The 22,673-nt window shown below is 42.8% G+C and overlaps 1 protein-coding gene across 4 annotated transcripts in view; it reads left to right on the plus strand.

Moving 5' to 3' along the window:
* The window catches only part of il1rapl1a (interleukin 1 receptor accessory protein-like 1a), a 161,820-nt gene that overhangs the window by 84,072 nt on the left and 55,075 nt on the right, over positions 1 to 22,673 (plus strand). For all 4 annotated transcript variants that reach the window (XM_070975557.1, XM_070975555.1, XM_070975556.1 and 1 more), the window contains exon 6: positions 22,084 to 22,158. In XM_070975557.1, coding sequence (XP_070831658.1) covers positions 22,084 to 22,158 — 75 coding nt within the window. The remainder of the gene's footprint in view (positions 1 to 22,083; positions 22,159 to 22,673) is intronic.

Genomic DNA, 22,673 nt, shown 5'->3' on the forward strand with positions numbered 1-22,673 from the left:
CTTACCCTCTCTTTCTCTCCTCCTCTGGCATCCCTGCATAGTTGGAGAGGCTGTCCAGGAAGCCAGTGTCAGCATCTACAGTACATTGTGTGCGTGTGTGTGTGTGTGTGTGTGTGTGTGTGTGTGTGTGTGTGTGTGTGTGTGTGTGTGTGTGTGTGTGTGTGTGTGTGTGTGTGTGTGAGCACAGCCTGTTGTTTGGCCCCCTGTTTGTGCTGATGCCCACATATAGGTGTTTGTTTCAGTGTTGCTCTTTGTACATGTGCTGTGCGTGCATACCTGTTTGTATCTATGTATCCATGCATGCCTGCCAGCTGTGATAACTGCAAATGAATGGCAGAGTTTCTATTTCACCTGTTCCTCATTGAAGCTAGTTTCTGCTTTGGACACACGGGTGTATGTCTGTGTGAAAAAAGAAAATGGATGAAATTATGTTAATATGTGCCAGCAGCACCCATATAGTGGCATACTTTGTTGTAGCAATGATTAGGTGACAGGTAGCCAAGCTACAGGTGGCCAGCAGATATATCGGCTGCTGATGAATGTCTCTGAATGTCACATTCACCCAACTGAGATCACAATCTCAAATTTGTGTCTATAGCTGGATGCTCAACAATAGGAAATGTCTCATTTGTCTCTACGACCAACCCCGCTCCTTGCTGCTCCAGATTAGATACCTTCTGTACCTTAATCATAGGTGTGTGAATCAAAGAGAAACTCAAAATGTGCATTGCTGGAGGAGGTTGAGTCAGCCTTTAATACTGATTTTCCAGTTTGCTACAGAATAATGTGGGTGTCAGGAGTGTTATACTGGTTATTCTCCTCCTGTATATGCTAACCTATTTTTCCTCTCCTCTCCTCTCCTCCATCTCTCTCCAAACTTCTTTTGTTGTCGCTCAGAAAGATAGGAAGTAGGGACAGGTAATTACTGTGGGCGAGGGCTCTGTCTTCTCATTTTCTTTATATTCTCTCCCACAAACCCTTTACCTCTCTCACCTTATTGCTCTCTCTCTCTCTCTCCACCTGTCGCTATAGTTATTTTTAAATCCCCTTTAATTACCCATTTTAGAGAGAATAGAGGAACTACCAGGTACTGTAGTTCCTCTTAAAATTTGAGACAATGGTGGATATGAATTTTGTCTTGCCATGTGCCTGTGTGGCTTCAAGTCCCAGTGTGGCGCAGTGTGAGGGTTGGGCCCATTCCTGCAGTTGTTGTTTAGCAGTGCACTGGAGCAGGCTTTATGCTGATTAACTGCATCACATCTGATGGATTCCCAGCGACCTCTCCACCCTTCAATATAGCTCTGGGAGCCTTTCAGGGGAAAAAGGCTTCCCTTTTTAATTAGGCGAGAATAGGAAATCTATTAGTGATTGCAGAGAAGGCTCAGCGTTGAATGAGGAATTGCTGAGTTCAGTTAGTGTTGAACTAACTACAGTCATCTCCCCTGCCATTACTGCATTCACAAGTAAACAACTGATGTGCTCTCTGTCTCTCTCTCACCTGTCAGAAGAAAAAACTGAGGTATCAGGTGGGTTTATTGTAACATAAATATGACTTAGTTAAATGGAATTAGGTTGCTCCTACATTAGGGTTGGTGTACTCAACATCTGGTCACTAATAGACCATTTTCGCAGCATTTTTTTCAGTGTTTTTCAGACAGGTTGACTCATCATAGTAGAAGCAGAAATTTAATGATAATAATGAGGGGTCCATTCAATGTAAGCATCCCAGCCAGCATGCAAAATACCAGTTTTTGCTACTCGACAATGTTTTTTGTTTCTCCTGGTTGGTCCCAATACTGCTGTGAGTTCATCTTTCCAACATTAATCACATTAATTTAGCCAATGCTAAAAACCCCTTTTTCAAAAATGAAGCTATATGCAGTTGCAGGTTGCGAAATGTATCTTGTTTTAAGTATGTATATCTGTCCAAAAAGGTTGCATGTTAAAGTTTGCATCAATTTAATCATTGCTTAGGTGCATTGTGGGATTCTGAGCAGTTTATTTTTAGAAACCTGCTAGATTTGATGTAATCTGAAAACAACCAGTCGCACTCTCACTGACCCACTGACTGACTGCTGTTACACATAGGCCACTTCAGGCCCTGGTGTTAAGCTGGTTGGAGGACAAGGAGTTTGAACCATGGCTGGAGTTCATCTCTGGAAATAATTGTGAGGCGTACTGCTCTGTGTGTCCAGAGACGATAAGTGTAGCCTCGATGGAGATCATCGCTCCCACATGCTAATTGCTAACCACAAAGCGACTATGGGACACAGACAGCAGGAGCCAGATCCAGTAAAGTAGATTCATGACAAAAAGAAAGAAAGAAATAAGCATACTTTACATGAGATTTATAAAGCTGTTCGTGCTGCTGATTGTCTTTTAGAAATCTCATTGTAGAAACAGACACATGCACAAGCTTGATTTCCATTCCCACAGTCATCCATAAATGGATGGAGAAACAGCCGCTTCTCGATACTTCTCGGTTCATTTTGATGTCTGCTCCAACACTCATTAGACCTGTCAGTGAGAAGAAAGTCAAAGAAGAAAAAGTAACCATTGTGTTGCATCAGCGAGGTTCTCCAACACAACAGCCATCATTACACAAAACTATTACACACGGCTCTGGATATTTAAAGCTCCCATATCACTTATTCATCACAGGTATCTGCAAACCATCATGGTGGTAATATCTCAATCATTATCATTAAATGTCAGAAGGATTACCAATGATTAACCTACAGAGCTCAAACTGAAACACACTTCAGAAGGCACTTCACAATTCAGGATCAAATGAAAAGATCATTAACGGGGAAGTAATGGTTCCGATGTAAATAAAAAGAAAGGTGAAATTTATTACTATTAGATAATTTATAGTTTAGAAATGAACCTCTGGGTAACGTTTTACTGAATGCTGCGTAGACTGCAACATTTGTGCGACTGGCAAACAACTTAAACAACGTTTTACTACCATTATTCATGTCCATGTCATTGTTTCACCTCCAGCTTTTGCTTGAAATCTCTGTGTACGCTGGTCTGAGGTCTCAGTGAGGTGACGCCTTCTCGCTGCACATTCTTCATTTATAAATACCCGTTTACCTCTGGGAAGAGAGGCACAAATATTTTTGTGCCTACACATTGTTTATACATCTGGCCCCCTGGCACACATTTCTGTGCTACTCTACCATCCATACCCACCGCCACGTCATCATTGTCTGCTCATCATTTGAATTATGTTACACTGATACAGTTGTCCAAGGAGGTATCACAGAGACTGTTCAATTGTGCTGTCTTGCCCTCAATGTAAAAGTGGTGACAAGGTCTTAAAATGTGTGGAAAATGTCTTAAACAGCTATTCAAATTAATTCCAGGATTTTTGCATATACTCTGATGTATTTTGGGCCTGTGTTTAAAGGTGTAGTTGTGCAGTAGCAACAAATCAGCTCAGGGCTGAGCGCCAGAGACAAGGTAAGCTAAGCAAGTGACAAAGCACTGAAAGACAGAGAAACACAATGTTAGTTTGGGGCTTTTCATGCCATGTGTTGACAATAAGAAACACACTGAAAACGACAGCCTCGTCCTTGGAAGCGTTCTAAGTGCTCATACATAAACACTCAGGTGTATACGCACAAACACTTCCGCACTCTTCACACACGTTCCTAAATCCACACCCCCCGAGATCATGAGAGTATTCCACAGTGTATGTTGTATAAGGCTCTATGACTTTGATAAATAAAAGAGCAGAGAGGTCTTTTTCATAATCATGTTATTTTTATGTTGAGGAACACACAGAGAGGGAGATGAGAGCTTCACTGTCTCTGGCCCAACCACTCGCAGCCACTCACTGCAAAGCCGGCTTCGGTGTGTATTACTTTGACAGTTTAAAAAAAAAAAAAAAGAAGTTTAATTTTTAATGTGGGGGCCAAACTTTTGCAAGGAAATGTTTGTTGAATAATGATTAATTCAAAGAGTCTTGCTTGCCGAGAGGAATATTTGTTTAACAATCAGTTATGGTTCATGTGAGGATGGCCTTATTACTGAAAACGGGCAGTTTTAGCTGTTTGTCTTGACTTGACTAAATGCTTCTCAATGCCAAATGTGTGTTTTTTTCCTGCATTGTGACTTACTGAATTCAGGAAGCAGAGGCAGACCAGGCCTCTCATAACGTCTCCTTAAATGCTTTGCTTTGCGATCCTGCACGCTCTTCCAAACGCCTTTGTCTCGTGGCATCTGGGGCGTCTCGCTGGGATAACATGTTACATAATTAGCACCAAATTAACACTCAATTAGGCAACCCGTGTTGAGAGGGTGGGGACAGACTGTCTTCAGAGGCTTTAGAAATCACATCAGAGCCTCAAACGCCACCTGGCCTACTGAGAACATACTGTTTGTCACTTACATATAAACTTACATCTGAAGCCTATCAGTCCATATATACAATATTCTGTTGCAACAATTTAAGTAGAACGTCTGCTTGGCTACAATGTTCAGAAATCCCCAGCGGAAGTAAGGATCAGGGTTGATGTGTTCCAATAAGATGTGCTTTATGTTGTTTCAGCAAAAAGCTTTGATTTATGAATTGAGTCACTACAAAGCTTGGTAGTTTGTGATACTTGTACTTCTCTTGAGAATAAAGTGAGAAAGAAAAAGCGAGAAACTTTTGATAAAGTTCAACCTGAAAGTATTCTTTTGCAGATCCATCTGTGCTGGGGCCATATGCAAGATTCTTCTGCGTTACTGGGCCAAACATGAAGAAATAAGAGTTAATTGGAGGTGTTTTTCTGGAAGCTACCTCACTAACGAGCAAAATACCTTTCAGTATCATTTTTAACCTTTAAGTATATAAAGTTCAGTTTCTACATTTTCACATTTCCATTGTCAAAAGTTTCAGATTATTCTACACTTATCCAGTATTTAAATGTGGAGCTCAAAACAATGCAGACCGCTGATTGGTCAGAGAGACTTGGAGCAACCAGAGCCGTCGTCTTGTCTCGCTGATGTAGGATTTCCCACAGTCTCCTGCTTTTTTCCAGCTGTCTTTATTCTTGCCGCCTGCAGCCTTCTCCCAAACAAAGCTTGCCTCCTTGTTGTAATAAACAACCAAAAACCGAGAAGAAACAACTCGAAACATTTGACGTCCTCCGCTGAGAGCAGAGTAGCTCAGTGCCTAATGTGTGTGTGCTGCAATAGTGTGGTTGAGTGAGTGGAGCAGAGGAAAAGGTTAGCAGTGAGTTGTCAGTCTGGCTGTAAATGTACACTACATGTTACAGTGTGTCACCTAATAAATGCTGCAGCATCTCAAAACCAAGAAGTGGAAACACAAAGCAGATCTAGGGTTTAAGTGCATGTAGATTTGGGTTAGGCACATGCTTCAATTTTATATAAGTGTTTAGTGGAAACGCGGCTTAAGTTTTGTTTGCAGTCCAATATTTAGCTCTAGCTGTCTTTATTCTCCCTCAAGCAAAAGATTACGAAGACACATTAACATCCAACCGGCATGCTTAGAAAGTGCTTGTCCCAGATTGTTCCTGTATTGTGCAGCCCTCTCTGAGATAAGCACCCAAAGCATCCAGAGCTAAAGGGAATGGTGTTTTTGGCTTTAAAAAGCCAAACAGGAACACACACAAATACAAAATATGTGTTCATATATAGCAACAAACCTCTCTCCCCCCCTCTCTGTCATGAACTCAAACAGCCCTCCCTCATCTCTTCTTCTCTCCTCACTTCTCCAACTTCCTCCGTCTTGTCCGTTCCTCCTCTCTTGCACACATGCTTAGACACTCCAGACACACACACACGCACATTCACGCCTCTGTTAGGGTGGGGTTCTTTATTTCATTAACAGCCGTTTGCACGCCAAAATTCATTATGCCAACCTTCTGTTCTCGTGCACCCAAGCATGCCAGCTAACGTGCGGAACAAATTCCCCCCCCACACCCTTTCACCCTTCCTCCTTCACTCTCCTCCCCCACTCCTGCTAATAAGTATGTTTAGGATGTGATTCACCTGCATCAAAGGCTCCCTGTGAAGAGGCCCGCTTTGTATCGCTGGTCCATGATTAGTCATTACTGTCAAACCCCTCAGTGTTTCCCTCTGCTTCCATGCTTTGAAGCCAACAGGTGGTTGTATCCAAAATGCAAATAACACAGATATCATTAAATCCTCTCGTGTCTCTTAGCTCTCAAAGAATGTGATAGCGCAGCGCTGATGGTGCTTCTTTGTTAAACATAAATGTATGGAGCGGCTGCTTAGAATTTGCTGTTTAATTCCCTTTTATCTGAGACAGAGAATTTGAAGTTGCACAAACTCCATGTGTCATATGTGGGTTGTACGTGCACAAAGATGGCTGTTACTACGTTACTATATAGGGTGCATAAGGGGACGTCATACTGTAACAGTGAAGTCCATCACTGTTGCTGTGGAGCTGATGATCCTTACCAATAATATATCCATTTTTGCTGCTGAAATTTAAAAAAACTTGCCTTTGTTTCATCTGAATCCCAACAGAAATGGACTCCTCTTATCACCTGCCCACTATTGCCAATGTCACCACGCCTGTTGCCATGGAAATTGATAGGATGGCACCGTGGGTTCAGCTGTGTTGTGACAAGTTTTTCTGAGTGGAATAAAAAGGGGCTTAGTCCTGACACAAAGCAGTGGCTTAGGAGGGCTTTCAGGCCCTCTGGGACTTTCCTTATTTATGAGACACCAGTGAACACACTTTGACTGCCACTAACACCTCAAGCCTCCACAGTTTCTTCTTTCCAGCCAATGTATTTGGGTGGAGGAGTGTATGTATAATATCTCTTTTTAGTTCATTTTCACATACAATATCCCAGGCCTAGTTAAGTGGACTGAATGAAAGGTAATCACCGCATTTTTTGTTTTCTGTATTAAACTGATGGAGCCAAAGATGTTATCATCACAATGAAGGTCAAAACAAGGTGACACATGCCACTTTGCCACATTCAAAGCTGTTACTCTCTCCACATCTCATGCTCTTGACTCTCATTTGTCCTCATGATTTCTCTTCTCAACTTGCCATTGCACCTTATTCTATTTTCCCTGATATAACACTTAACCTCTTTTGCAAATATATTGCCTAGCCTTTTTGTTTCTGGTCTACGCAGCAGCATTGTACTGTGGTGGTGTGTGTGCGTGTGTGAGAACTGGTTTCTGAAGGGTTGTAATTGCTGGTTGATTTGTGGTCAGAGAGGGTCAGACATCCTGCAGGGAACATGTCAGGCCTTTAAAAGCAGAGAAAGAGAGCCCAGGCCTGCACTCGTTTAACCTAGAGCACCTCCAGGGAGGTCAAAGCACTCAATCAGCACCTGTACTTTTATTAGCTGAGGATTCAATGTAAAATACTGGCAAGAGAATGGCTGCTGGTGTGGTCTGGTGCATGTATGCACTCGTGTTGCTTGTATGCACATGTGAATACACTTGGAGGCTCACATTTGCATAAACCTATTAAATACAGTAGACAGTGGCTTAAACAGAGAAGAGCACAATGTGATCCTGGTATGTAATGGGAATTCTCGCCAAAATCGACTCATTTTCCCAGGACGAATACCTGTGGGAACCCAGGCTTTTTAGCGTGTGTGTGTTCACTCACTGAAGGCTGCCATGTGCACTGAAACAAAGACACCTTCTCCAAACCTCATTAACGCGAACACACCACTGCCGTAGCCAAATACTGAAGTGTGACCTTGACACACTGTTGTTACAGTATATAAGTGGATCAACTTTCCAGCAGCACTGTTTGCTTCCGATTTCTTTTCATGCTTAAATGGCAGCTTCTCCTTCAGCTGTGTGGAAAAACTAATTAAAGTCCAAGAACAATGATCTTTTGCCTCAATCCACTGAAACATTAGACCAAAACGGCTGCGTGTCAAGGATGTTTCTTGCCTCCCACTGTGTGCAGTAATAACCTCAGGTCAATACCATAGAGATGGTCATCAGCTCCCACCTAACCACCATGAGTGTATTAAAACCACAGTGAATATGACAGAATAAGATAAGAACAATGTATGTTGTATATATCGTACGGAGTTCTGTGTTTAACGCCAACCTCCATTTTTGATAGTTATCCTAGCTTTTCTAAGAATAATAAAGGTTTTGAAAATCACAGGAAATACTCAGCATTTGTATGGTGGTGATATCTGCAATGTGAGGATGCATCTGTTACATCACTCTCTCGCATTGTTTCGCTTGAACCCCCCAAAAAAATAAAACATGTGACTCATCACAAACACAAAATTTAAATAACATCGCATTGACAGTCATGTCATGGGGTTGCAGCATGCTATAGCTGATCTCAAAACCACGGTGTCATGATGAAAGATTAGAGTCGGAGACACAAAGGACGTGCGGGAGGAAGTGATGGATTCAATCCAGATGGTCACCAGTGCAGGCGGGACAGCAGGAGCTCTGTTAACACTTTTCAACACCACCGCAAACAGGCACACAGGAAAAACTGTTACAGTGCTAACAATAAACCCCACCAGTCCTCACTGTGTCGTCTTTACTCAGCTGTGTCTCCTAATAATACAATATGATGATCAATGACAGAGATTCATTCACAAATAATACTGTTGATTCAATCAGAGTGAAGCTGTGGCAATCACATCTATGAAGGTCAGTTTTCACATCGCTTTGTTACTTCCCACAACTCGTAACACACTGCTTAAAACTTTCTCAACACATGCGCAGCTCCAGCACATAAGTGCAAAGAAATGGTGCATCTGACACATGCCTGAAGAGCCGCTGCTGTCCATGCCTCTGCATCAAAGGGGAGAAGGATGCAGTGATGGAGGCCATCCCGTTCACTCCAGGACCAGCAGAGTCTAATGGCTTCTCATCAATTCCTCCTGTCGAGGGAAGTGTGTGTCATGACTTCTGTAACTACTTCTGACAAGAGTGATAAAGCACTTGTTAAAGTTGTAAGATCCTGCTAGAGTTTGAAACCTTTAGATATAAATCTGTGCAGAGGGAGATGGACAGTGGCAGTGAGTGGGGGGCAAACAGCGGAGGGGATGAGTGAAAAGGCAAGACAAAGAGCGGCTATGGTTTAGACATGACAGATCGGAGAGAGCAGGGGGAGAGAGAGAAGGAGGGGAGTGAGAGAAGCTAATGATCTCCATCTGTCTTAGAAAGCTGGGAGAGAGGAGCATCGTTAGGCTTTTGGAATAAGGGGAGGCAAACAAACACATGATTTGCAGAGCTTGCCCGGGCACTGTGTTGTGTGACTGGCTTCGTTTGAGTCAGCTGGTAAAATGTAGCTTAGAGACAGTTTAGACCATCAGTTGTGTCATTCTAATGATCGCTGCTCTCCAGTAAGAGAGCTTGTGTAACAGTATGTTTGTTTGCAGTATGCTGCCTGCATGCCAGAGTCTATTTTGGTGTAAAGATTTTTTGCATGTGTGTACAGTATGTTTGTGTACTTCCAGTGTTTGAGTGTGCATCATGATCTCAAATGAAGCTGAATCTCTAATGAGTATTTGGCTCAGACTAGACACACTCTATAGTGGCTCTAACATCAAGGAGAGGGAGTGTGTGACCATTAGTGCGGACACTCATGTTAATACAAAGGAAACCTTCCCCTCTGCTTTATTTTTTATCTATCGGATATACTGTTTGAGGCCAACAAGAACTCAGAATTGAACGACACAATACATCATTTGTCCATACCCTCCAGAATGACACATTTTCTGACATGACGCCGCTTTGTCTGTGCTTTAGCCACAAACACAACTAATGCTGTCATTCTTCTCGGGAGGACAGTCTCCTGAGGTCACTTTTACTTTAGCAGGCATCCCTTTCAATGTAGGAGTAACTGTATGAAACGTTTGTCTGCGGTGGAAAGGAGACGAGAAAGGAAACAACTGTGTTCCATAAGGAAGCAATCCAGCAACTCATCAACAAAATGTCTGGACTGCAGGCAAATTCAAGATGGCTGTTTTGGCTCATTTTGGAGTATTGCTCTGCTGCTGTGTCACAAGCAAATTTCTGCGTGTTTTAACTCATTTAAGCTGTGAGCTGAAGCAGAGAGGCCAGTCGTCTCTCCAATCCTCTTCTCAGCAGCCCTCCTTTTTGCAGAAGGTGCATGTTGTCCTCCTGTCCTCACCAGCCTGTCGAGCATCACCACCTGTTTCACCTGAGCGAGATCCATCCTGCATGTGTGCCCTATCAAAAAAAGAACAAACAGGTGCCAAACGATCGTTAAGCCGCTCTGAGAGATGTAAAAATCATTTGGTCAACTGAGAGAAGTGGCTCTGCTGACAAGCAGTTGTCACCAGTGTAATAATGATGCACTTGCTTTGTTCTAAAACTGGTGTTTGATTTCAAATGATTAGGCCAAAATGTGGAATTTCTCCAGAAGGACACAATTAAAGAGTATTAAATAAAGATAGATTGATGTGAAATATTAACTCTAATTTAAACATTTCCCCTTTCGAGTGAGTGTCCAAAGTGAGATTAGCATTAGTGGTGTCTGCCTGGCCCCAGGAACAGGAGGGGGGAAACAGCTTTCAAACTTTGGAGCTGGTTCATTCTGGATGCAGAGAAGCTGGTTAAATCCTGTCCAAACATACTAATTACAGCAGACACTGTATAAAATGTTATTGGAAACTGTGAAAAAAAGCATAATGCAGTTTATATTTTCTTTATTCAGACTTATTCAACTGTGAAATGCATCAAAATGCTTTACTGCTGTATTTTAACGCAGGCCTCGCTAATGTTATGGATGACATGACATGCAGCAGAAGTTTCATTCATTTTCATTTTTAGTTTTTGGGGTTACATTCTCTTTTCCAATAGAGACCTGACCATGAGGGCAGCGTTAAGGCATTGCCACAACAATAAATACCAACAACACAAACAAAGACAACTGCCTCTCAGCACAAAGAGAATACAAAATATCGAGTGAAGCTGATTAAAGATGAATGAAACTAAAATATTGCACTCATTTGCCTTTTAAAGAACCCTTTGAACCTCTTGATGCCAGCGAACCTGAAACAGCCGCACTCGCACCGCTCATGAGAAAAATAAAAAGGTGAAAACACGTTACACCATGGAAAAAAATCACAAATATAACCTGCTTTATCTGCCCTCAGCACACCTATGGGTGGCTAGAAATGTGTCTTTTGCATACACACCTGTCCAAAAAAGAACCTTAAGATGCCTGTGGTTTGATGGTGGATGAGGGAGGATGCCATCCACTTGTTCACCTGCCATCCCCCCTCTCCATCCTCTACTAGCAGATGGAGTGCAGAGCCAGAGGGGCTGTTTCGTTGAATATGTTAGTCTGGTCTGCCTGACTCACTGATCCTTTATCTGTCTGAGGTTTGCGCAAGTTAGAATCTAAGGCTCCGACCACGGCTCTGAAAATCAGTAGTCTAACTGTGCTGTGTATTGATAAATCCATGGAGCTGTCCGTGGTGCTGAAGTAGCAGCCTTATTTGTAATAGCACCTTTTTCTCTCAGTCCCGCCCTTCTGTCAGTTTCATCTTGGATCTATAATATTCTCTAAATTATATATTAAAAATATTCAGTTCTATACTATATCATTACCTATATACTCTGTAGAGTAGTGTCACCCTCACGATCAAAGTGACAAGGAGCAACGTGTAGTTGTGGAAGAACAAGAGGATCCTAGAGACACACTGCTGCCTGCAGTATTCCTTTAATATTTCTGTGATCACTATAGAAATGTGATGTAAAAACTATATCTGCACTGCATGACTGCAGATATAGTTTTTACTGTAGGCTAAGGGTTAGTATTAAGTTGGCTTGGTGTTTGGTTTCCACCCTGTTAAAACACATCACTGACTGCTAAAATATAAAATCTGTCAATGGCTATACAGAATTTAAGCATCTTATTTACATCCAAATAAGATGATAAACATAAACAACTGTATTGCAATGAGTCTATCAGGTAGAGATTCGTAATTATTCTCTTACTGTTTAACTCAAAGTTGACATTGATGTACAATCTCACAGGGTGAACAATAGAATTGAGCTTTGTATAATAAAAACACAACACAGCAACAAGGTTGCCGACCTCACAGACCAAAAAACATGCTCATTAGGTTAATTGGTGGCTGTAAAATTGCCCCTAGGTGTGAATGTGAATGGTTGTGTGTTTGTGCCCTGCAAACAACTGGCGACCGGTCCAGGGTGTATCCCGCCTCTCGCCTGGTGATGGCTGGGATAGGCTCCAGCCCCCCTGCAACCCCGAAAGGGATAGGCAGTATAGAAAATGGATGGATGGAACAGTGTTTCAAGTGTTTGAGTGGTCTAATGCTCACCGTACCTGTTATCAAGTCACCACAGGATCAGCTCCAGCTGGGAAACACACACTGATGTCTTCTGTCAGTCTATGTTGTCAAACTGTTCAATAAAATAATCCAATCCACCTGTCAAGCAGAACACAGGGAGGTTACTAGATAGATTTTTGTGTGTTTGTAGCTGTACACATTTATCACAGCTACTGTCCACAGATGAGAGGGAACAGCGGATTCTGTATCTGCTGAGGTTGCTGTGGAGACAGGTCAAAGGGAGCTGACGGAGCAGATGGCAGTGAGGTGACCCTGCAGTCTGCCTATCTGTTCCCCTGCTACTTCATGTAAATCTCAGCCCTATAGGTGTCACCTCAGGTAAAGCTTATGGCACTACCAGTGTGTTTACACACCTGGACAGACCTGCTGTACACACACACACACACCCTTCCAGTGGGATTAAACACTGTGCGTGCTGGTTGTAATGTGCCAGGACTGTGTTAATCCTGTCCCTCAGGTGTGTATCCACCTGCTTTGGCTCTTCCCTGCAGTTGACTGGGTCAGCCTTTTCCTCCTGCTCTGACCGAGTAACAGAATGGACACCAGGCCACTCGGGCTTCCCTCTGAATAGCCCACAGAGATCGGCAGTGATTAGAGAGCTAATCCTCTTTTGTTGCCTGGTGTAGGACTAGCTGCCGGATGGTTTGATGGTTAGTATCTGCCTTGTCTAGAAATGTTTTTTGCAGCTCTGTTGAGTGTCACACGTCTCCCTTGTCGATTCTCCCCCTGCCCTGCAGCATAAGCTCCAAACCTGTGTATTTATTGTACATTTTACTCTTTCATTTAGCACCAATGACTTCTTTACTGCCACTCTGTCACTGTTATTTGAAGATTTATTATTTGTGTGTGCTATATAAGTGTGCATTGTGCATGCCTGCTAGACTGTGTCTGTGTTTGCATGGATCAGCAGCCTACATGCGCCACGGGTCCACGTGCAAATGTTAGCATGTGTGCGCGCATGTACCGGGTAGCCAGGGTGTATGCTGATGTTGCACACTTGCAGACGTTAAGCACTGACCTGCATTATTGAATGTGTACACGCTGTCTGTGAGATGAGCCCTAATGGAGGAACAGTGTAGCGTACGCTCTACCCAGTGGGCAACATTAAAGTTCACCGCGATATTATCGAAGACACACTGCACAGACCCACACATACATGCTGCCAGGGAGAGGCCGGGGCATAAGCCGGTTAGAGCGAGCAGGAAAAGACGATAAGGAAAGAACTGGAGAGATCTACTGAAAGGTAAAAAGGAGTGTGATGGGGCCAATTCTGGGACAGTGACAAAATGATGAAAAGATGACAGTGGGGAAGAAAGGGACACGCTTCTTAGTGAGATAAAGTGAAAGAAAATATCGCTCTGTGCTACAGAGAGAGAGCTTAAGAACAGAGCAGAGTCAGAGCAGTATGAAAAGAGTGAGCTGTTGAGCTCAGAGAGGGCACAAAGCACACCGTGCTAAGCTACACCCACACAGATTGTTGATGTGTCGATACTTCATCGGCAGCACGGTTGAGGCTGCAGTCTCGCAGACTTTGACTGCATAAGCACAAGGATCTTCTCCCCATCAAGTTCTCCTCCTTCTTCTCCTCTTCATTTTCCTCTTCTTCCATCTTCACCTCCTCCACCCCTCTCTGTCCTCTTTCATCACTCCTCCTTGCAGCACTTCGTCTTTGTTTCTTTCCACTTCATATCCATTCAAGGTCCCAGAAGCAGTAATGTTCGGCTCTTGCTCATAAAACAAACACAGACAGACACGCACTACTTGTGCTATGCCCTCCCATTTATTCATTCTCATTTGAACTTTGAATTACATCACAGGCGCACACATCCTCACATGCTCCGTTTTTATGTATCCTCACAGGCACATAACCCTGTGAAGATCATAAACATGCAAGCTTGTGCTTTCTCCTTCTTCCTCTTTTTGTTTTGCTCTCTGTTTGGCAGTTGCCGTAGCTTTCTCTCCCAGTATATTCATATGAGCATGGATGAGCGCACTTGCTCAAACACACACTGGCAGGGGTTTAAAACATGCACACATGCGTTCTCATGAGTTTACACATAGACACAGTTGCCTTCTGTGCTCATTATGGTGGGTTCACCGGGTCTTCTGATGTCTTTGTTGTTGGACTTTATAGTAGATTCAGAGATCATAAAACGTTTTTGAACTCTGCCTCGTGAATCTTGGACTTTGCTCCTGTGTGCAAGTTGTTTGGCGTAGAGCATCTGGCAACTCACAGAGTACAACCACCAGAAGCAGCCCCCCTACTGTATAACATTATTTTGTCATTATATTTCATTATATTTTTACTTATTACATAGTATTCTCTTGACCTTGAAATTCACTTTGCTTATCCTCGTGGTATTTTGCGCAGAGTGCACGGTGCACAGCTGGGAGGAGAAGTGCAAACATGTGGGAGGTTCATTCAAATGAATCAGCACAAGCACAGTGGGTGTTAGAGTTTGGTGGAAAATGAGAGCAAAGTTAGCTGCCACTCAGCAAACAAACAATAAGTTTAATGAAACACTTGAAATCTGCATCAAAAATCAATAAAAGTGGTTGAAACAGGAAGACTGGTAAATCAGTCTGCATATAAATGAATGAAATTTGCACGGATGCTTGTCCTTCCATTCTTTAAATCTCTGCGGCCATCTGAAGGCAGCAGGACACATATGTGGATGAATCTGCATCCTTCTATTTGAGAAGTTCCACAACAGAGCGCGGCACCGTTACGCACAGCATCCACTGTGTTTGCCTTCATTAAAGAACACCAGGCTGCTGCAAAATAAATCCATATAGCTCAACAAACATCAGACACGACCGTCATAACTCAGTATTCTGCTGTTTATCTGAGAGGCATCAGATTACAGGAGCCCATTAATACTGTGTGTCACAGCCTGCTTTCCCAATTCAAAATAAATAAACAAAAAACAATTCATGTTTTATCCTTGAAACGAACTGTGAAACAAATGCTCCTAAGTGACATTTTACTGTATGATACAACTATTTACAATGTGATGTACATTCAATTTATGACTGAAGTGTTTTGACGCGATCACATGAACGGCTTCATCAAGCTGTTTTCAGTATCCGTTTCTGTCATCATCGGGCTGATTAACTGTAACTGTTAACCTATATATTAATCACCACACCCTCTGATCTATATTCAACTACAGCAGCCATTTTGCTCCCAAAATAGCAGGTGTGCTTGGGGACGCCCACATGTTCCACGCACCCAGGACCTACAGCTTTGCACTTTTCCTTGTGTCTGTGCAATTAAAACAGGGGCCAATAAGTGTCACAGATCCATATGGACTGTAAGATCAGATGATTGTTGTGTGCGTGGTACATTTGCATGTACAGTATATGTAAGACCCGTTTTGCTGGTACTGCTTTAGCCCGCAGCGTAATTCAGTTAAATCTAGGACAAAGTTATTGTTGTCATTTTAAACGTGAAGCAAAACCAGCCTGATATCAGACATCAAAGTCTCACTGTTCTGCTCTGTACACTCCATGAATTTGAGGTTGAATTACATTTTTATGTGTCTGGGCATGCATACAAGAGTTTCGTAGACTGTTTTCATTTTTCTGCTCAACTCTGATGCAGTGGGAGAAACCATTAAATCTCGAGGGCACCTCTGACTCCCCCCCAGCATCCCTGCTTTCTGCTCACTATTTTGTAAACAACAGACCCATAAAAATGCTCCTCATTCATTTCAAACACTCTTCACATTCCCTGACTGCTTAATTGAACCTCTTACTGTGAATACAATGCAAGTTATTCTATCAACCTCCGTAAAATATAATCCTTGTTGAGAGTCTGAAAAAACAAATTAAAACAGTCTTAATGAGGTTGCTTTTAAATAGAGAGTGGTATATTATTATACCATGTGGAGGCACATAATTCCTGAGCATTCATTTTTGCAGCCAATTGAAGCCTGACTCAAGAAGCTGCTGTTGCTAATTGATGTTGAGTTAAATGCTTGGTGAAGTTTGTGAGGAGGGCCATGGAAGGCTCTCCTGTGGAAGGAGACACCTGTAAGATTATTGGACTGAGCAATGGTATTTATGAGGCACACACACACACACACACACACACACACACACACACACACACACGCACACGTGTACTCACACACACACACCTGCTGAGAGGGCAGAATCGTGGTTAACCTCCAGCAATCAGTAACATCTATTTTCAGTCTCCGTTCCTATCTCTCTCTCTGCGCTCTCTCGCTTCATCTGTCCCATTCTCTAACAGTTTCATCCTCTTTTTTTTGTCAAATTCATCTTTAATTGGTCTCTATGTAGTACTTATTAGGTAATGAATTGTTAAATGTAGTTCCCATTGGTTAGTTAACATGTTCTGCAAATGAGCAAGGAACTGACATGCAGCTACTGGATTTAATTTCCTCTTTCTTGTTAATTCACAAAGATATGGATTATTGAAGCCCCACGGCTGCAATCCTTCTTTGAACAGCTTGATCACTGCCATGTTTCATCATCAGATAGTCTCTTAGAGGGCTGCTTAATCAGAAAAGCTTGACTGGCCGGTTGGCCCAAAGGGGGCCAATTGTTCTCACTTTTCGTGATGATAGCCATGTGATGACTATGACGCAGGAACCTGTCTAGCCATATTTGCGGGATTGAATGCAAACTCCTGTTGCTTTGATGTGTAAGTGTTTCAGCTTTGCCAAAGGCAGGGCTCTTAGAGAGAGAGCACAACAGTGGTGGACAGTAGGGGAGCGTGATGTGGTTTAGGATGAATATAACTGCTTTTATTAGCTTCCACTGGATGACACCATTCAGCTCCCTGCTCAGCTTCTCCCATGTGGGAAATGGTTGAGTCTGGAATTGAATTCTGTATACTCTGAGGTGACTTCATAAGGGAATCATACAGGATGGTTATTGCACCATCAGGAATGTAATGAAACTGGCTCAAAGGTGACAACTGTACAGAGGAAGGTCACTGTTAAAATATGGTGATATCCTGCAGTACAATATAGGAGTCTGCCAGCCGTAGAGGAGACTTTTCTAGTCAAGCTTAGCCGTCTTGGGAGACTCACAAGGACTTTGTGTTTGCTCAAGTCTCCATCCTTCTATTTTTGCTTTTCTTCTCGAGCTTGACTGCCTTTGTTGGTAAAAATACTGAAAACCTTTGGGAGCCAATTTCCTGAGACCAAAGGACAATGCAGGCCTGTGTTCACAACTTCACATGCATGTGAGTGTGCGTGTTCCTGTCTGTGCATGAATGTGTGTCTGAATGTCTGTGTAAGTGCTGTGCCTACACTCCAACCCGTCTCCTAGAAATTATGTTATATGCAACTAATTGGCATCCATAATGATGTTGTGCTGACAACTGCCTGGATTATGTTCAGAATCAATGTTTCTTTGAGTGAATGAAACGCGACACTTTATGTACAGTGCTGGAGTCACAGGGGTGTGGTCTGGGTGGATGGTGGCTGGAAAAAGTGAAGAGTTAATATCCAGAGTTGAATAATGCTGTAGTCACTGTGCATCACAAGATATTTTCCTATTCCTATTTTGGCTGAAAACAAATGAAACACTGCATGTGCCTGTAATTACACATTCGATTTGTTCTTATTTTCACCTTTGTCACCAATTTGCCAACAGCATATTTCTTGCAAATTCCCCACGTTCACCCCCACAAATTGAATGACTAACAGAAAAAGCCCAGTGATCCAAGTATCTCAGCTCCATCCTTAATTCATTAATTTGCTGTTTCCCTACAGTCAGTCACCCAGAATAATCCATCTGGAAAGTCCAGTGAGCTTTTCCGCCACCAAGCAGAAATGGGATTGTGGATGACTGATCACAAAGCTTATATCCACAGAGAGTCCCAGTCTGTTAATGTATCCACATGGAGCGGAGGCCTGCATGCACAAACACACACACACACACACACACACACACACACATATATACAAAGATTGATTTAGACTCTCCTCAATAGCACCTAAACCCTACTCAAAGTGAAGCATAGCATTGAAAACATAGCATAGTAGCATAGCTTTGAAAATGTTGAAAACATGCTTGCAGTTAGCACACAACATACTGCATGCTACATGTTTTCACACCATTAGTCACAAGCAGAGGCTCAGTCATTTTCCCCTCCACACGTCCCTTAACGTTAGATGTATAGCATGCATCCCAAGTTAAAGGAATACAGGCCAACTGTGATGTGGTTGAAGAGTTTACAGAGATACTTTGTGTCACCTTCTGAAATTAATTCAGCCAGGTTTGCTGCAGAGAATAGACAATGCTTATGCCCTGAGGGTACTCAGACATCAATGTTTTAAAGGTGAATCATTGATCCCAGAGCATAAAATTTGCACAAGCATGCCAGGATAGCTACTTGTGCGTGCGTGCGTGCGTGCGTGCGTGCGTGCGTGCGTGCGTGCGTGCGTGCGTGCGTGCGTGCGTGCGTGCGTGCGTGTGCGTGCATGAGTGTGTGTGTGTCTGTGTTTGTGTGTGTGCGTGTGTGCGCTTGTGTGTGAGTGAGCGTGTCAGACAGCTGGAGTGCACTACTCAGCCCGGCCATATTCACACAGAAGAAATTAATTGACAACCATGTCATACAATGCATGTCAGTGAGGAGGCTCTCACTTGAGTTTTGCCAACTTTAACCAGTTTTAACTAGCAAAGTTGCAGCTTCTGCAATTTAACGTATGCATATAACTTGCTGCCATCACATGAATACAGTATAATAGTGTCACAACACAAATCTGACCAAAATCTAGTCAAATTAACCTTGAGGCCACTTTGATTGAGATTTAATCCAAATCTGCTTTTTGTTTAACGTGTCTTTTAAAGCAGCAGATAGTCACAGAGGAGTGGAAATGAAACCTGATTCTAACCTTGAACAGGCATCACATAAAGTAATCACTGACAGTCTTTTAGAATTAGACATAAAATAGACATAAAACATCCATTTCTTCTCTCATGATGCTCTCGCAGCCTTTCATTAAGTCAACAGCTCATCAGATATCTTTTCATGTTCAATTACCTGTTCGTGTCTGCAGTTGCATAATTCCAGCCTTTGCCTGGTAATGGCAATCAGAGACTCTTTCCTTTGTTAGGAGATGCTCCCAATCCTGCACATTTTCACTGCTGTCCCTACCACCCCCACCCCGGACCATGATAATTGATGTTTTTCCCATAAAGGTAATTAAGATAATGAGATTTTTAGAAGCAAGTGTAGCATGCCAAAGTGAGGGGGAGCATGTTTCTTGACTGGTTCACTTTGGCTTTATAAATTTTCCCCATTTATTCTCTTCATTTCACCAGCTCCACTTTTCTTCTGCTGAAGTCTGCCTCCTATCTGTGTTCTCCTTGCCACATCTGCTTCCCCTCTCGTCTCCCATACACAGCTTGTCCTCATTTGTTTGCCAGTGCATAATTGGCTATAGGATCACCCATTGTGTAATTATGTATAGCAGTTTGGTATGTAATTAAAATTGTATCAGTATCCAGTGTAATTTGTGCTGTGTGATTACCTATTAACAGTGCAAACAGTTGTGCCTAAAAGCCCGTGACCGCCCCTCTCATAGATGTCGCTGTGCGTCTCTGTCAGTATTTACATACCAGCAGGTGCTGCATCTGAGAAAAAAACTCACTTCTTATCAGCATGTAATAAACACTTCTCCTACGTCTCCTCACATGACCACTTATTTCTGACAGCTGGAGCACTGGTTAAATATGCTATTCTGCAGCCTGAAACCAAGCACTCTACAAGACCATGCACTTTACTTCAAACATGACCACGCACTTTGCTGCACATCACCGTGCTGAGTGAGTAAGCTCAGCAACATCGCATGGCTTGTTCTTCCCAAATACAGACACCGAAACAGAGCAGGGCTTTCAAATCGCTTGTTAGAGTGCTCTTGTAATGAGGCTAAAGAAGAGGGCTTGTGAGGACACTCTAAGGAAACATCTTAATGAAAGCGCCAGGCTACAAACTGGCCTGAATAAGCCGCCTTTGCAAATTCACCACTAAGTAATTAGACGTGCCTGAAAGGTCTGCTGTTGGGAGTAGCCTCTGTTTTATTCAATAAAGGGTTTTTTTCTTCATAGCTGATTTAGGACGTGCAGAAGAAGCTTTTGCCTCCTTAGAGCACATGATTCTATGCAGTGTGTGCGCTGTGTGTGTCTGTGCGGTGTGCTGCTGTGCGCATGGTCAGAGAACACACAGACATACCTGCAAGCCTACATGCTATTATATCAAACCGGTTTCATTCCAGTAAACTCTATGATTATCTTTAACACTCATTTTAATACAGAAGAAGAAATTCCAAGGTCTGCAATTATATCAAACATGTCATGTTTGCTAACAGAGAAACGTGGGTTATAATGAGTTTAATGTGGCCCAATTCTTCCTCACGATGAAATGCCACAGCAACAAAAAAAGGTGTCATAGGTTTGAATGGATGAATGAATATGCCAAACTCAGTGTTATTCTCAGCAAAGGAAGAATGCGCTCGACTAGCTGTGAGAGTGTCAATGAGTATTCCTCTCCTGAAGTTCACTCTCATTGCTTGCCTTTTATTTGCAAACTTTGAGAAATCTTGCCAACTAGCATTAGCAGTAACATTTCCACGTCACTGACTTTCAGACTTGTCACAATGTGTGTGACTGAATGTGGGCACATTCAACCACACTGGCAACACTCACACACAAGCACATACATTAAAAAAGTGCACTAAAAAAAGGCAAATGCATGCAGAAGGTATACACATTCGGAAGTGGAGTCAGCATAGAAATCAAATAAGTTAGCTTAGAGTGCTTCTGCTTACGAGGATGTAATTGTCCTGCCAATGCAGACAGTTTGTCTCCACATCAATGTAACCAATAATATAGGTATGAATTCCTCCTCTAGTGTCATTGCCAATATGTGAGAGATGAGTGAAAAAGTTAGTTAAAAAGAGTTAAAAAGATACAAATGCAAAGGTTGTCTATCTGTCTTTCTGAGTGGGGGATTCGGTAGCTCATGATATCGACTGTCCCCTGTGTTTCTCCTCGTGTCACTGTTTAGTTGTGTACATACAAGACCCGTTTTCTGTTCTCTCAACCCCTCCACCCTAAAGAGCCCAGCCCTTCTTGCAGAACACACAAACGCTTTTAACAACAATAAAACTGCTGCTTGTTCTGGCGTTCCCCAGAGGAAGGACTTCAGCAGCAAGTCTGACATCCGCCGTATGGATGATTAGCATCATTAGAGCATCAGCTGCTCCCTCTCCCTCAGACACACACATACACACACACAAGCACACACGCACACACACGCTCCGTGATGACTCTTCAAATACATGACACTTGTGCAGATTAAATGGTGGCATGTTCTTGGCAAAGCAGTGATTAATTTATGATTAGAAGTAGGCCAGATGAAGCCAAGGTCTATAGACACCAGAGAGCCATGTGTCTGCAAAGACACAAAGAGCAAGATGGGAGAATGAGAGGAATGAGAACAGACAGGAAAGGCATGAGCGTTTATTAACTCTGAAGAGGAGACAACTTCTGTCTATGCTCTGTGTTCAAACGCGAACAAATCATTTTAAGGCAGCGGGGGATGCAAAGAAATTTATTGTGAACTAAGTGTAGGAAGGACATTGGGAACCAACTAAAAATAGCTCAGCCAGAAACCCTCGCTGTTCTTCTTCAAAGACAGTTTGCCTGCTTTGGTGGTTTGTCTTGTATCATACTTTATCTAAATTGTGTCTTTTCTCCTTTTCAGCTCCTTTGACCGACAAGCCGCCAAAGATCCTGTTTCCTTCTGAAAGCAAGATTAGCAACATGGAGCTGCAGCTAGGTAAGAGCATCATGGGATTTCCTCCGGCTGCAGTCAGTACTATCTGTGTCATTTCCAAATGACAGGCAATGGATGACTTTACAAATCCTCTCCAACACACCTCCAGGCGGTGAACACAGATTGATGATGGCACTTTTATTTGCTAGAGAAACAGGAAAAAAGGGAGAAAAAAAAGTGTTTTCCATATATGCAAATGGTGGGTGCTAATGTCCCCAAGGGTGTTTTGTCAACAATGAAGAGCCCATATGGTGCCAGGGTTCCATACGCTGGCTCGCCACATGGAAAAGCGGCTGCTTTCAGTCGCCATTGTTTGTCTTCTTTGACGTGGGGTCGCAACGGGCCTACCGCATGTGCATGTGTGTGCGAGTGAATATCTGCGTGTTGTTGTGTTTGTTGTTTTTTTTTTTCTGTGACAGCATATTGCTTGATTTCTGGGCACAGTCCGCTGTCCACATGGTGCTTGCCGCTCCACGAACGGCTTATGTGTCTGTCATGGTGAAGGCGATCGGACAAGA

Source organism: Chaetodon trifascialis, chromosome 12 (assembly GCF_039877785.1).
Source record: "Chaetodon trifascialis isolate fChaTrf1 chromosome 12, fChaTrf1.hap1, whole genome shotgun sequence".
Lineage (NCBI taxonomy): Eukaryota > Metazoa > Chordata > Actinopteri > Chaetodontiformes > Chaetodontidae > Chaetodon > Chaetodon trifascialis.